General features: G+C 37.3%; 1 protein-coding gene across 1 annotated transcript in view; it reads right to left on the bottom strand.

Moving 5' to 3' along the window:
- Tenm2 (teneurin transmembrane protein 2) overlaps nucleotides 1–16,802 on the bottom strand; it is a 922,633-nt gene that overhangs the window by 834,647 nt on the left and 71,184 nt on the right. Inside the window, exon 2 of the mRNA XM_052195978.1 lies at nucleotides 9,303–9,578. Coding sequence (XP_052051938.1) covers nucleotides 9,303–9,578 — 276 coding nt within the window. The remainder of the gene's footprint in view (nucleotides 1–9,302; nucleotides 9,579–16,802) is intronic.

The following is a 16,802-nucleotide window of genomic DNA, read 5'->3' as shown; positions in this document are numbered from 1 at the left end:
GTCTGATTAAAAAAACACGAGAGATAAAAATATCTAAGATTAGTGATGAGAAGGGAGTTATAGCTATAGGCACAGGAGACAGAGCAGGAGTTAGAGGAACAGTTAAACAAATTGCACTACAAGATGACTCACGATGCAATAGCCCAGCAAGAAACCACGATACACCTGCAACAGATCATCTACAACACACTAAATATTCCTGAAAAAATAATGTTATGGCCATTTTCCTTGTACTGAGCAGTATTTGATGTTATTTATTAACCATTTGACTGATGCTTTTAAACACAGGCATGGTAGCCACTGTAATTCTGTTTTGAGAATATAAGCAAATAAGGATCCATCACTGGTCCTATTTTCCAATCTTGAATAGAGAATTAGGAATCTACTCCAGTTTTCTTATACCTTATCTTCTATCTATGTGCTTTTCAAATATGACTCCCTTGATTAAAAATATTTGTGACACCGCCAGATTTTAATTTCTCCTTGTTCAAATGCCAAAAAAAGCAGGTGCATTCATTAATGATAGAACCCTAGCTTCCTCCTACCTGGATTATTGCTATGCTTATATGATTGATATATCATGGATTCTAATTATTGTATTTCCTAGTCATATACATGGATATAGGTAAATTATAAATATTCCTAAGTATGGAATATGCGTATGATGTACAGACATTCTTCTCTAAATGGATGAAACAGGTTTCAGGTATCTGGTTTTTATACATGAACTCATGTATCTCCACTACTTTCCAATAAAGCCAATATGTCACCATTAGTCTGACTAAAGTTTGGAGTTACTGGGAGACTGAATCCTCCAAAAATAGCATCATCATTCTCATCGTCATCATCATTACACATATGCCCATCTCTGGACACCTGACTCACTTGAATTTGTTCATTTACAATACCCATCATTCCATTCTCACGCCCATAAGTCCTAATTACATTTTAACCTACCTGAAATATATACTGCCAAAGCTATGTTACTCTAATCAAATACATAGACAAAAAACAAAACCAAAAAACCAAAAAAAAAAAAAAAACCAAAAAACCAAAAAAACAAAAAAACAAAAAAACCAACCTTCTATTAATGTATGTGGGTGGTTTGTTTATTTAATAAACAACCATATGAAAACTTTGTAGTTATTTGTATAAGGAGTAAAAGTCACTATAGAAATAAAAAATGAAATAATAATTGTACAAAATTGTTAAATGTATGGTCAACTTACATTACCATGAACTACATGAAAGGAAATATTACATATTGTCATGAGATTGGAGATTATCTAATTATTTCAATGGCAGATTGACTGCTAAGACTCCAGTTCGCAGAAAATGCAAGTATTTAAAATTTTTCAAAACTTTATTATGACTATATAAATATACATCAATATCTACATGCTTATAGCATAAATCTATGCTCCTACTATATATCATGTATGTGAAATATGTTCACTTATGATGTGTGCTTTAAAACTTGTATTTTTCTTGAGAGTGGAATGAAATACTAACTCCAGGTCACTTTACAGCAGGGTCTTGACGTTTTCAGGATTGGATGCCAATATCCACAACAAAGACAGAACTTCCTGACCCTTTCCTTTATACAGGCAGAAATATTGCTAGCATGTAAACCATTTCTAGTGCCCTCAGGTGACTAGAAACCAACTACAGAGATAATCCTTAATTTATTCTTTTGCAAAGAATCCTAACCCAACCATCTCAGTTACTGCTTACTAAAATATCTCATTACTAAATAAGCCTGTATTTATTTCAGTTGTCTAGTCTTCATCACACATATCTCTGGAAAGGTAAGGCGACTTCTACTTCACTGTCTGTGGGATAAAGGGATCCACCCAGGATTTGTGTCCACTGGTGAAAACTTTCTTAGCTTAGGGAATGTCATATCTGTCTTCTGCTAGTTCACGGCTCAGTATGAGAAAGCTTCACCTATATCCTTTTGTTTGTTTTGTTTTGTTTTGTTTTGTTTCTGGAGAATGCTTAAAGCTTGCTAAAGATCAAGGCATTTCCTCTCCATACCTGATTTGGTAGAATTTCGATTCATCTTATTGGACTTTGTAAACATTTGCTGAAAATAATTAGTGCTAAGTCATTTTTTTCCACCTAAATGTCTTTTTTCTCCCCCTGAAAAGCCCTGGGATTTTCCTGAACCAGCAATAGCAGCTAGACTTTAAAATGAGGATTCTGTCCATCTCCTTCCTAAATTCCCACCTATATATACTTTCTTATTAAAGTATATCTAAGTATATCTGTTAAAGATTTCTAACCTTGACATTTCTAAACTATTACTTTAGAAGATCAACTTGATACAGATATGAGGCACATGTTCATAGTTATACAGGATTATGTTAGAGGTTTATAAATTAAATAGATGTTTATTCAATTCGATTTTTTTTCAGAAGCACTTGTTTCCAAATGCCCTACAACTATCTTAGAAAAGTGGTATGCCAATATCAAAACCACCTTGCTGAGGAGCCAGGTCTATGAATCAGAAAACCTCTGTTCTAAACATATTTTCAATGGAGCTAAAATTTCTGGCCTCTAGTTTGCATTTTACTGTTTTGATTATCTCTTATACACATAAAGTTTTTACTCAGGTCAAAGATGTTCACTCAAGATTTGTACACACATTAGGGAAAGTTAAATTATGGAGCACTGTCCAGGGAACTCAGGTAGACTCAACAACATGGGCCCTGCTTACATCAGATGCTGCTATTCTTCCTAACCCCGGTTTGTTCAGAGAGAATCCTGAAGCCACATTACTCATATTTCGAAGAGAAGTCTAACATAAATGGCCCCTCCTTTCATTTTCCTTGCAAAAATAAAGCGATTTCTAATTTATCAAAGCTCACTTGTACAAAGTCACTGTTCTGTTTCTTTAAGCACAGCACTGATCAAATGCAGTCACTACCTGGGCTATGTCCAACCTGACGGCTCCAGTTCACAGTCTCTGCTGTTGATGACTCTCCTACAAGTCACTTATTTCTGCTATCTTGTGACTCCTTTGACATAATTTAAAATGAGGTTAGGGAAAACAGGCAAGGACAATTTTCTTGGTAGGTCTTCCCACAGCATTCAATAGTACTCAAAATTAAATGCCCACCTGTCTGAAATTTCTATTCTATTTACAAAGCTATTAGTTGGAAGTTTCTCCTTCCAGTTGATGTATCCCAGTTTCAAAACAGCCAATTCAATTATCTCATTATGTGCCCAGTGTTCTCCAATCCCTTTTAGATTGATATTATTTTCAATGCATGTTCATCCTGATTTATTTGTCTGTAGGAAATTTATATGCTCTTAGCTTTGACTCATTGTATTTATGACCCTAATACTTGATTTGTGGTACATCTTTTCCATCTCTAAATTTAATTTGAGTCCTGACAAAGAACTGAATGAAAACATGACAAACAATAGACAGAAAAAAAAAAAGAAGAAAAAGAAGTTAGATTCTCTTGACCAAAGAGCTTTCAATTGTGCTCAGTCAGAAACATCAACTCGTCCACCTTTGGATCCTCCCCAGTCCACTGAAAGTCAAAGTCCAGGTACCAGGAACCTGGCAGCTTAGAACCCAATGATCGTCTACCCAGGCCAATGTCTCCCCAAAGGTCTGGGGGTTGCACTTGTAATAAGTAAGCTACCCTTGCCAAAAGTATAGCTTATACTTTGTTTTATTTATTGTATGTATTGAATGGAGCCATTGTTCTGGGAGCTTTAACAGATTTGGTAAAAACACTAAAGGAAGGGATATGTGTGTATGTGTGTATGTATGTGTATACATATATACACAAACATATAACATGCCATTGAGATGAAATGTATAGTATTAAAGGGAGATACACAGTTCACATCTCTAAACACCTTCTTCCACTTTAAAGTAACATGTGTGCTGCTTAATTTCTCAGTAGTCTCACATTTTAAAGTCACCCAGAGGTACAAGTACAGAGAATCAGTCCTTTCACCTCTTCCTATATATCCAGACACATGACCACGCACAACTCCTTATTTTGTTTCTGAGTCTATCAGAACTTTTATCAGCTATGAATTAACCTTCTGATAATCATATGGTTCATACTCTGCTTAAACATTTTTTAAACATTAGAAGGTTTCTCAAGCTTCTACTAACAGGCCTTCATAGAATTGGACCTGTCATTAAAATGGGATCATTCATTTATTCAGGAATTTCAAGACTGTGGACCTGAGACGTTGATTCCTGTATCTTTCAGTGTTTCAATCTATTTTTAGCCCACCCAACACATTTCTTTGTAAATGTTATTTTTGAAAATTTGTAAGTATAAGAAAAAAAAAGGTTTAAAATGATTTTGTTTGTCATCAAAGACCTTGAAAGTTGTTCTCTTTTCTTGTGTGTGTGTGTGTGTGTGTGCGTGTGCATGTGTGTGTGTGTGTGTGTGTATGTGTGTGTGAGAGAGAGAGAGAGAGAGAGAGAGAGAGAGAGAGAGAGAGAGAGAGAGAAGTTTGTTTTGAAATATGTTCTTTATGTTCCATGGGGAAAATCCTTTTGCTCATTCTTTGACTGTTTTACATGTGTATGGATTATATGTTAGTAGATTGTACTATTTAGTACATGCCCTTTTCTTCTCAAGAAGTCTCGATCCAACTTTCATACTGTGTATGATGTCTGTGTGTATATCTCTGTGTGTCCATGTACGTGTATGTGTATGTGTCTGTGTATGTATGTATGTCCATGTGTGTGCTTGTGTGTGTCCATCTGTCTGTCCATGTGTGTCTGTGGTGCATGTGTGTTCTTTATATACCTCTGTGTTGGTTTGTTTGTGTCTGTGTGTCTCTGTGTGTATATGTCTCTCTGTGTATGTGAGTGTATCTGTACCTATATGTATCCCGCCTCTTATGTCAGTATTTCTTGTATGTGCATAGGCATGAGTTAATCTACTTGAGAATGGGCCACTTAGGCTACTTTTCAATGGGAAGAACACTGAAGAAAATGACACCTTCACCCTCAGCAAATATTAACTGCTAGTAGTTCCTGTAGAGAGAGCAGAGCCTCATGTACCCCTCCATGATCCATGTTATGAGAGTATATGCCACAATTGTATTGTTTTCCATAAGAGCAAAATTATGCCTCTTTGTGATGTCTGCCACTAATAAAGAGTGCTTGTGTCTGATTTAGGGGTCCTCTGTAAATATCACTGTGACAGAGGGAGAAGAAATGATCACAATCAATGGATCATGAAATACAAAGAAAATGTTAGTGGTAGACAGAATAATAAAGTAGGGGGCGGGAATTAAAGTTACAGGGTCTTATATGTGCTCACTTAAGGTGTATTGCAATTCCTAGAGAGATAACATCTTATTATAAATGAATGAAGCTTGCCTGACAGTAACAACTAAGTTGTTCCCATTTTTAGAAGATTCTTCCTTGCCTTGGTATTTATATTTCTGGCCATGGTTAACAATAGGAAGCACCAGAGTATGTGGTACTCTACTAAAGGCACCGGCACACTGCCATCCCCTACCAAGAGCACATACAGAACAATGCCCACCTATCTACCCCATTCAGCCTTCACGTGCCATGAAGTACCATTTATGAAATAAGATAAAATCATGTCAACATTTCTATCTTTAAACTCAAAGCGTATTATGAAAATTATAAATCTCTGAACCTATACATGAGGGAAATAAGTATTATTCCCATTTACTTCTGGTGTAAATGGAGGGGGCCATGCATTTCTTACTGTTTTTACCAATGCTAGGTTATGTTTTCCTAATTTTGGAATTTGTATTATATAGATAAGCTCCTTCTCTTTCTTTTTTGTGCTCTAGATTTCCAATAAAGTAGCTATAACTAGCATTGTGCTGAAGACAAAAGAAGGAGAAAAGAAGAGAAAGAAACCCCATGGATATTTTTGGATATTTTTAAGTCTCCAAGGTGAAGAAACTGCCTAAGGGAGTCAGGAATACATAGACCAGATTTTTCCAGTGTGTGCTGCACTGCATCTTTAAGGAGGCAATTAGTTATTCTTGTGTATTAGTGACTGTCCCATTTTCTCCACGACTCGGGTGATGCAAAGAGCCTTCAAGAGGCCATATTTTAAGTGGGACATTTATTACTGAAAAAAAAAATGTCTGGCTCTAATTTAAAGTCCCTGGGAACGCCCTTTGTACAGATGCGGTCAGGTTTCTCACAGTAAAACCTAACCGTTCTCAATTCTCATTGTCAATTCTAGCCAAGCCATCATTAGCTGCAAGCCAGAGCTAAAGCACCTGATAGGAGACCTGGACCTGAAGGTTTTATCTATTTAAAGCAATCCTGCTCGAGCCGGCACAATGCTAGTTACAGACACAATAAGGAGCAGAGTGTAGGGAAATCTTTGTAGCATCTATATCTCAAAAATATCATATAAATAAGATTAGAGATGTTTGTAGTATGTTTGGGACTAACTTTCAGGCTTTTCAGTGGGCTATTTGTGTCTCAGCAGCACATGGGAAACTCGATCAACACTCATCTAAGGAAGAATATTGACAAACTCAGGGATCTTACAGCACATGGTTTTAAAGACTAGATACACACTTGGAAATCAAGAGAGGGAAGTAGGTTTCTAAAAAGCTGCCGTGCCTTCTTAACTATGCTTAGCAAAATCATAATCAGGATATTGAATGAAGCCTCTAAATCAATATTGAAATATCTTTATACCTCCAGATCATACCTTGCAAAAGAAATTGCAAATGTAGAACTCCATAGAAAAACTTCCTGGTCATGTATCTTTACAATTTAAAAGGGAACCGTAGGGCTTCTTCCTCAAAGCAAAGACTCTCATAACTTCCTTTTAAGAGAGGCATACCTAAAAGGGTATTGATCTGGTTCTGAAGGGCACTGTGTTTGTTATGGCGGAAGCCATTGCTGGGTACAAGTCTGAGAAATTAATGACGGCTTTGTGAGGGTCCACGCTGTGGTGTGGAACCGGTGGGCCACTGTCAATCTATATGATAATACATTCTCAAACTTCATAAAGTCAGTGATGTGAAAAAGCATTGATTTCTTTGTGAGCTAAGCAGAATGTGTCAGGGAGAAAGACCAAGAAGTTTAGTGAAGTTAACACCCCAGCCTGCAGGTTTTCTTGCACCTCTCTTTGTGTATGTTGAAGAATTCATGCTATAACTTACATAATATTTTATTTTTCAGCCTAAAAATGAGAAAAAAGGTACATTAGATATATACATAGAAAAGATGAAATAATTAAGATTCTTTGAAAGGGGAAAAAAGGTTATCTATATATTTTAAAATAACATCTCCTCGCTTGAATACTTTAGATAGCTTTCGATACCTTGATACCTTTAGAATTTGCCAAGTGTACTCATCTTCTTCAGAACTGAATAGCTTTGCCAAGTATATTTTTCTTGATTGCATTATAACTGGCATCAAAGGAAAAAAATCAAGATATTATATCAAAGGATTTAGCTCCTATCAGTATTCAGGGACTTACAGAGACTTTCCCAAAGTGAAAAACGTTCAAATATCATGAATTCTAAAAATGCTGGATCAAATATCCTGCATTCCAGTAATGATTGATAAAAGGGACTTCTCTCTGTCTACTAAATAACATAATTACAAACATCTCCTACTCACAGCAGTTCTGGGTAAATTCAAGGCAAGTGCTTTTTGATTTTTAAATATTTTGTTGTTTTTCACATGGCTTTATCAGAAATCTCCTCTGATTGAGTTTTTAAGAGCTATGTATAAATAACTTAAGAAGGTGGACAGTCTATAAATATGCATGAAAAGTACTATGTAGATAGTTCCCTCTATAGCTATGTGAATGACAGCCTTGGAAAATTTTCTCAAATGCCTTACTTAAAATATGTTGTGATTTCTTGGATTGCAGTGATTTTACCAGACAACTAAACTTCTTCTGTTTAAACACTATGTGACACACGCCGAAGTTTAAAAGGGACATCAGTAAATGGGTTTGATGTATATCTTCGTGGAAACTTTTAAAAGTAATCTCTTGGCCAATAAGCCCCTCAGAGGGTTGAATGTGCCAAGTCTCAGAATTCTGTTAAACATTCGAAAAGAGTCATGTACTTCTGAGTGTTCATATTGATTAGCTACGGGAATGAAGCAGTAAGACCTATCATCTCATCTCCAACATAGAATAAATTATTTTGAAATTAAAAGTAAACTTCAGTGCGACGAACTGACATCTTTTCGAATATATGTGAATCACCCAGGAAATGGTATATTTCCAACACAGTCATCAGATTAAATGGTATTTAGCTATGTGTTTACATTCACAAAGAGCTGTTTGCCTGGAAATTCCTTTTTCTCTTTTCAGTGAAAGACAGCACTTAGAGTCCCTTTAATATAAGTTTGTGAGATTTCACACAAACCTTCTTAACTGATATATTTGTAAACATCTTAATGGTAATTCTTTAAGCACACAGGCAGTCTATTCATAACACACAGAACATTTGAGATTTTTCTTCAAAAGTCAGCTGTACCTAATTTATCTTTTTCTTAAAAACCTTTTTTGACTAAACACAGTTCTGCGTCTCATAGAGATTCACAAACAAACACCTTTTCTCTTTTAGGACTCGTGCAGGCTTCTCCCATATTTGCTGCTTAGTGATTGGGAGAAGTATTTAATTCTCTAGGTTTCGTTAAAACTCACCTACATGCTGACGGATGGGCCACAGTGATTTGTGACAGAAGATGCAGGAAGCCATTAACCTATATAGGTAGCAAGAGGGAAACAGAAGAGGAGCCTGCTTGGAGGACAAGACACTTCCTATTTGTCATTATTAAACCCCAGATCATGGGCTCCAAATTTGATCTTCAATACGGATATGAGGCATTGCTGTCTGGAAATGAAAGGTGAAGGGAGATAAGATGGGGTTCTTCACAGAGCTTCAGGGGAAAGGGGATTAAAAACCTAGGTTGCTATTTCGGGGAAGGGAAATCAATACTGAGACCTAGGGACACGGAGAAGAGAACATTCTCCAAGAACAGGTCAGAGTTTATCACGCCACCTCTTTTATGGTGTTATTTACTCGTTAATAAGACCAAATGACTACACCTGAATAGTGGATTACCATCTCAAAATGTGATTTAAAAGTTCTCATCTCCAGTGTGTATGCTAGAAGGTATCTCATTTGTTTTGCTCAGGCTGGAGAGACAAGCTCGATTTAAAAGCAAAGCAAATGTATGGTTTTATTATACCTTTTAGAAATGAACAAAACCAAGAAGGAACCCCCAAGTCCCCAACAACTCAATGCATAGAGCATGGAAATGTTCTTTAGAAACGGCCTACCATTGTCGTCATCCGATTTATTTTCATTGTCAGAATCAGTCAGAGTAAGGGCCGAGTTCTCGCGGCTGGACAAGCCAGAGCTGCGCCTGGATTTTATCCCTCGTCCCCACAGTCTGATGGCATGTTCTGGAGACATCCCTCCCTCGGTGTCCGAGTCCGCATCAGACCCAGTGCTCAGGGAGTAGCCCTGGTGGAGGATCCCCATGTCGGAACAGTAACCACTTCGGTGTGGGGAGGGCTCGCAGATTCCCAATTCTGCCAGGGTGAAGTTAGTCCCTAGAATGATAGCAACAGAGAGAAGATTATGTTGTGGGAACGCTGGGCAATCCTGAGGTCCTTCCCACAAGTCCAACAGGTGTATTTGACTTTCTATAATACAGAGATATAGGCCATGGATACTGGTCATGGGGGTACTCAGTAGATTTTGGGGTACATTGGAAATAAACAAAGGCATGGATTTCTTTAACACAAGTTCAGATTTCCTTTCAGAGATCTGTTATCATCTAACCCCCACGGTGAACCACCAAAGCACCACACTCACCGACTCACCACAATTAGTATATACCAGATACTTACTTCTGTATATTTTATTTGGGAAGTTTTGTTTGTGTTGAAAAATCATAATATTTAGAGATAATTATTATTGAAGTTTACTTTATGGATAAGGAACCTAAGACCTGAGAATGCAAATGATTCTCGTGCCTCAGCAGTCCCAGTGCTGGGTTTAGAGGTCTTGGTTACTATTCTTATTTCTTTATCTAGTTTATAACCATGGAGCAAAATGAAAAAATGTATTTCTGTAGTTATCAGTAGAGAAAATCTTGCAAGTAACCATCATGGGGTGTGGGAGGGAGTTAAATTCTACACATATTTTTTCCCCATCATTCAATAATGGAAACTCGTGATACTTTAAAATAATCTGCATATGTCGTACCATTGTTTTTAGCTTTCATACTAAAGAACATCAGCTATATTTTGAACTTAGCATGCTTCTAATATGCAATAGACACATGTACTTTCTAAAATATTATTTATTTAATTTTATTTACATGAGTACACTGTAGCTGTTTTCAGGCACACATCAGAAGAGTGTGCATCAGATCCCATTACAGATGGTTGTAAGCCACCATGTGGTTGCTGGGAATTGAACTCAGGACTTCTGGAAGAGCAGTCAGTGCTCTTAACTGCTGAGCCATCTTTCAAGCCGGACACATATACTTTTATTCTGAATTTTGACTTTTCTTTCTTTACTGCCCAATGTTCTTCCAACAGGTATGTCTGACTGCAGAAAGGAAATGAAACCCAATTATACATCTAACTGCCTCTATAGAGTGAGCCTCATTCACTGGAGAGTTAGCCAAGTTCAAATTCCTTCCACATGGGGAATGGATCCACTGTCCATGAGGGGGGATAGAAATCCTTACTTACAGGGCTGAGAATTGCAATATTTTTTAAGGGTACTTTGTCAGCTGCTGTGAAACTCTCTGTCCAGTGTTCACCATTCCAGTTTTCATGCCCCGTCCCCACCATTCCCCCAGAGATAAGGTATTCTCTTGTCTCTGGATGCTAACACACACTTGGGTTTCATAGTCTGCGAAAGAGAAGACACTGGCTTCATATACACCCATTTAATGGGTTATGAGAACCTTCTCTCTGTTGTTGCACTGTATGTACTGCAGCAACTGTAAATTGTTGTTTCATATCGGCCCTCTCTCATCTTGTCTTCAGAGTTAGAGAAATGTATTTCTTCCTGTTCCCTGAATAAATGAAAACAACTGGTACGCACATATACCTTTTTATAATTCTACATGTGATTATATGTAGCAATCTGTTCTCATCTTTAAATAGGGTATGTATCAAGGCAACATTGCTTATAATTTTCCTTCTTTCTATTATTTAGTCTGAGGTCCAAGAACCTTGATGGGAAAGAAGTAATTATCGAAGGAACTCATGCCTGCGCTCAGAGCAGCTCCTGTACTCTGTGGTCTAAGACCAGGCCAAATAACATGGCGGAAAAATCATGACACCCCCTTTTTGTTGTCAAAACATTATCAGAAAGAAAATTCAAATTATCCTGTTTTAACCTACAACAAATATGGAGTCATGGTGGCCATGTATAATTTTTTTTAATTTATTGATATATTTATTTACATTTCAAATGATTTCCCCTTTTCTGGACCCCCACTCCCTGAAAGTCCCATCAGTCCCCTTCCCTCCCCCTGTTTTCCCACCCAACCCTTCCCACTTTCCCTGTTCTGATTTTGTTCTATACTGCTTCACTGAGTCTTTCCAGAACAAGGGGCCACTCCTCCGTTCTTCTTGTACCTCATTTGATGTATGGATTATGTTTTGGGTATTCCAGTTTTCCAGGCTAATATCCACTTATCAGTAAGTGCATACCATGATTCATCTTTTGAGTCTGGGTTACCTCACTTAGTATGATGTTCTCCAGCTCCATCCATTTGCCTAAGAATTTCATGAATTCATTGTTTCTAATGACTGAATAGTACTCCATTGTGTATATATACCACATTTTTTTTTTGCATCCACTCTTCTGTTGAGAGATACCAAAATGGGACCTCATAAAATTACAAAGTTTCTGTAAGGCAAAGGACACCATCAAAAGGACAAATCGGCATGTATAAATTTTGTAAGAGTTAAAGTAGCCGCAAATGGTAACAAAGGAAAAGTATTTTTAAGGTTTCTGTTTCAAGTTTAAAGCTACTGGGATACAGATGAGCACAGAATCAGATAATTGCATGTGCCATAATCAGTTTAAAGGATAAAAGCACTCAACTAAGTCCATAGTATATTAGGAGAACTGAAGATTGGCCCCTAAAAAGAAAATGATTTTCTCAAGAAATTACTGTGTATAGAAATAGTCTTCCCCAAAGAAGACCACACCAACTGGTTGTCCAATACCGAATGGTCAGCACTAAAATGATACATACAAGTATCATTACATAGGGTGAGCAGGTTATGTTTAGGAATATGTATGTATTCACATATATGCATGTAACAACATTAATAAGAAAAAAAGACATACATTTGAAAGAGAAAAAAGAGATGTTTGTGCAAGGGTTTGAAGAGAAAAATGGTAGGGAAGAATCAATAATTATATTAAAATTAAAATGTATAAGAAAAAGCCAACAAAATAATAACAGCCTAAACTTCTATTTGAAGACTCTCTTCCCTCTCCAATGCCAATTTCCACATATTTCCTAGATTGTTACCGTTCTATCTACCATTAACACACAAATAGGGGCAGAGGCAAGTTCTGGGCCAAGCCTCCCTTAGGATTCCTCATTTCCCTCACCAAGCTGGTGAGTCACACACTGTAGAAGGAGGGGAAAGGTGACAACAAAGAAACAAACTAGGTTTATCATTTATTAAATCACTCAACAAGTCCTGATTGTTACTTACGTTATAGTAGACATCGTTAGAATGGAGTTCTTTGACATTTACAGTCTAATTGGGAATGAGGCATTAATCAAAGAATATATGAAAATGTAATTTATGCAGTAATAAATACCCCACAGAGGAAGCACAGAGAACCAGGAAATGTCACCTAGCGTCCAGTTCTTCCTATTTTCACAGCTTGTTGGCCAGAAGCTCATCTTAAACGGAGTGAATGCTTGGGGAGATAAGTGTCTCTCTACTGAGAAACCATCGTGACTTCTTTAGCCTGCTCTGAGCATGCCTATTTCCTGTACATTGCCCCATATGAGCAGATGGTGGACAACCAATATTTTACATCCTTCATCGTACAACTGGCAACCCCACAGACTTCTGCTTAGAACTAGAAGCCCCGTCGGGAAGATTATTAGGCTAATATCATCTTGTTGCTTTGTAGTACTTTGCTCAGGGATGGAAAGCTGATTTTACTCTAATTCACCTTGCATTTATGTATTTATTAAGCTTCATGGCAGATTTAAATGGAAGAGAGAAACCAGACATTCTGTGGCTGTCCAAACTAAAATTTCTGGTGGGAAACAGTCACCCTTTCCTTCTTTCTTTACAACCTTATAGAAAGAAAGAATAGAGAGTCACACAAACTCCATTTCTGAAGAACACATTTCCCTAAGTCTGTTTACAACTTTCCAGATGTTACTGATGAAATCAGGTATACAGAATATGCCTAGATTATTTAATTTAATTTTTTTATTTGATATATTCTTTATTTACATTTCAAATGATATCCCTTTTCCTGGATTCCCCCTCTCCCCGAAAGTCCCATAAACCCTCTTCTTTCCCCCTGTTCCCTAATCACACCCTTCCTGTTTCCCTTTCCTGGTATTCCCCTACACTGCTCATACTGAGCCTTTCCAGGACCAGGGGCCTCTCCTTACTTCTTCTTGGGCATCATTTGATATATAAATTGTTTCGTGGGTATTCAGAGTGCTTCTGGGCTAAGATCTGCTTATCCGTGAGTGCATACCATGTGTGTTCTTTTGTGATTGTGTCACCTCACTCAGGATGACATTCTCCAGTTCCACCCACTTGCCTAAGAATTTCATGAATTCATAGTTTTAAATAGCTGAGTAGTATTCCATAGTGTAAATTTAATTTAATTCCCCCCTCTCTGTCTTTCACACACATGCACACACACACACACACACACACACACACACACACAAATACTTTTCATAGTTTTACTACTAAATTGACCATTGTGTACCCATATAACAGAAGACTAGATTAGATTCGATATTTTTACAAGTGAATACTCAAGCTGAAAATATGATATTTACATCTGACATTTGGTAAAATTTAAAATACAGGGAGAAATATCATCTAAAACCTACTAGGTCATTAAGGTAAGGGAATACTAAGTGTTTTGAATAACATTTTTAGTGAGATGTTTGGGCCTTTTGTTGCACTTTTTGTGATCATAATCCCAGTTTATAACGTGGACCTTCTTCACAACACTTTGAGAAAGAAAAAGGTACTGATAGCTGACCTTTGACCCACCAATTATATTCAAGGATGCAAGCTGGGGAAAAGATATGTCCATGCATTATGACCATAGATTATTTTCTAAGTTTTCACCAACTTCTCACACTTCAAAATAACCTTTAACAAGGAGAAGCACATGTTTAGCTAAGTCAGAATTATCATGCCATGGTAATAGCAGAATATACAAATAGCACTGAAAATGTCAGAATTGGAACAGATTTTCTACTATGAGGGGCAAGGACATAAGAGTTGTCTGTAGGAATGGGGGGATGCAATGCAGAAGAACGTGCTTATCATTTAAGTGCTATATCTAAGACTCAGAATAAAGTTACCTAAACAAATAGAGCAGTTATCACATTAGAACTTTCCCTAATGTCCAGTTATAAAACTGGTTTCCATCCACCCATGTTCTTTTACTGTGTCTCCTCACATATCCATGAGTAGACACATCATCAGTTACATGTGCTGATGCCAGAGAAGAAGACTATGCAAGCAAGAAATTAAGGCATGAAGCTTGGGAAAGTGAAGGCTTTCGTGAAGTCAACAAATGTAATGATAAGAAAACTCTGGACTTCATTGAAGACAAGAAAACCAAAAGAGCAATCAGAAATGGTATGGATGGGGTGTTCATGGGAACTTTCAACGTGAATTCAGCATCTTCTGGCTCTGGACCTTGATGAAAAATCCCATTTTTCTCTGTTGTTTCCAGACACAGTTCCTAGACATGGCATATAAAGCTGTATGCTAGGGTTTGAAAATTGAAATGGGAGGCTTATGCATTGAAAGGCTGGTTTCTGGTTGGTGGCAATACTGAAGAGTGATTAGATACTACTGGTACTTAGCTTATCAATGGACACTCCAATATTGACTTCCTATTGAATGGTTTATTAGAATGTAGTGCCTCATTGGAAGAAGTGGTAAGCAGACAGCATGACTGTGAAGGATACATGTCGTCCTCAGACCTTTCCACTTGATCCTGTTCTTCCCTACCCCTTCCCTCTGTGTCTGATCTCCATGAAGTCAGCAACATTTTCTTCAATGCTCCTTTCTCGATGTTCTATCTTTTGACAGGCCCAGAAACAATACACCCAACCAGTCATAACCCAAAACCTCTCAAATCCTGTGCCCATGCAGATCTTTCCTTGGTTAAACTGTTTTTCCCCCCTCGGGGCCTTTATCACAACAGAAAACTGACTAATCTAACACATAAGGATTCTGAAAGGGGAAAGGAAGAGCAGAGACTGATCAATTTGCTTAGATCTGAGGTACTCCAAAGTAGTTCAGTTCCCTGGAGTTTCATTTCACCCCATGCACCACAGACTTGGCAGTGTAGAAATGTCCAATCTGCAGACACCAGTAGAAGCAGACAGAAAAAAGCCACAGATACGTGCTGTCATATCTTTCTGCCTCCACATACACAGAACCATGCGATCAGAAACAAGTGTGAGGCAGAACAGCTCTCCTTGATGGGACAGCTAGCCTTTCCTTGCTCAGTACGGTGGTGCCATGAGGGAATCTAGTACTCTCTCCATAATTTTCCTGTTTACTACTAGCATGTGGTATGTGTATGTGTTTATACACATGAGTATTTGTGTTTGTGTACATGTGTGTGCATGTATGTATATGCATGCACATGTGTTTGTGTGTGTAGATGTATGTATGTGTGTGTGCATGTGTATTTGCATATATGTTGTTACCATAGCAGTCAGGAGATGTTTTGTAGGAAAATAATAACAGGCTTCCCTTGCTTTCTTTGCTAACCATGTTGATATCTACAGAGGCCCAGAGAGGAGTTTGAAGACCCAGATTTTAGCCTGCAGTGGTGAAATAACCATTTCTTGCCCCACTCTCAACTTATGCCTTAGAAGGAAGCTAAGACATCCACCTCCATTTTCCAGCACTTTCCCCACAGGCTTAGGACCGGAGGAGGTCCACTTAAGCAAGATCAAGTTTATAATATGGTATGTTAATGAACCAGCATAATGCATAGTAAAAAATTACTAATAATAAGAACCAGAAAAAATGAATGATGAATGATAACTGCTTACATAAAAGGTTAATATGAAGCCCCTAGAAAATTAATACACTTATAAAATATTTTTCACCAAATTGAAGCCTTTCTAAGGAAAAGGATAAAGATAAAGCCGGCACACAATCATATTATACTCAATCTACACACACCAATCTTATGTCCTCTTTTTAAAAAGTGTGTTGGAGATTAGGTATGTTAAATAAAATATATATAGCATAAGCTAAAATATATTCCAGATCATTATTGGTTTTTTTGATTGACTGGTTGATTGATTTAGACACGTCTCATGTAATCTGGGCTGAGCACAAATTCAAAATTCTTCTGCCTCTACCTCTCCCATGTACGGGTCATGGGAGTAGAATGTGCTGTTTTATTTATATAACTTTGATGAATTATGTTTACCACTTAACATGGACTATTGGTTCTTTTAGATGTTAATTCCATCTTAAGTAGAATTTTCTGTGATTGTTTATCTTAAAACAAAGAGAGTCTCATGTAAACAAACATGGGTT

The sequence above is a fragment of the Apodemus sylvaticus genome, chromosome 10 (genome assembly GCF_947179515.1).
Source record: "Apodemus sylvaticus chromosome 10, mApoSyl1.1, whole genome shotgun sequence".
In the NCBI taxonomy this organism is placed as follows: domain Eukaryota; kingdom Metazoa; phylum Chordata; class Mammalia; order Rodentia; family Muridae; genus Apodemus; species Apodemus sylvaticus.
Note: the sequence above shows the minus strand (reverse complement) of the source record. Positions and strands in the feature narration are given on the sequence as shown.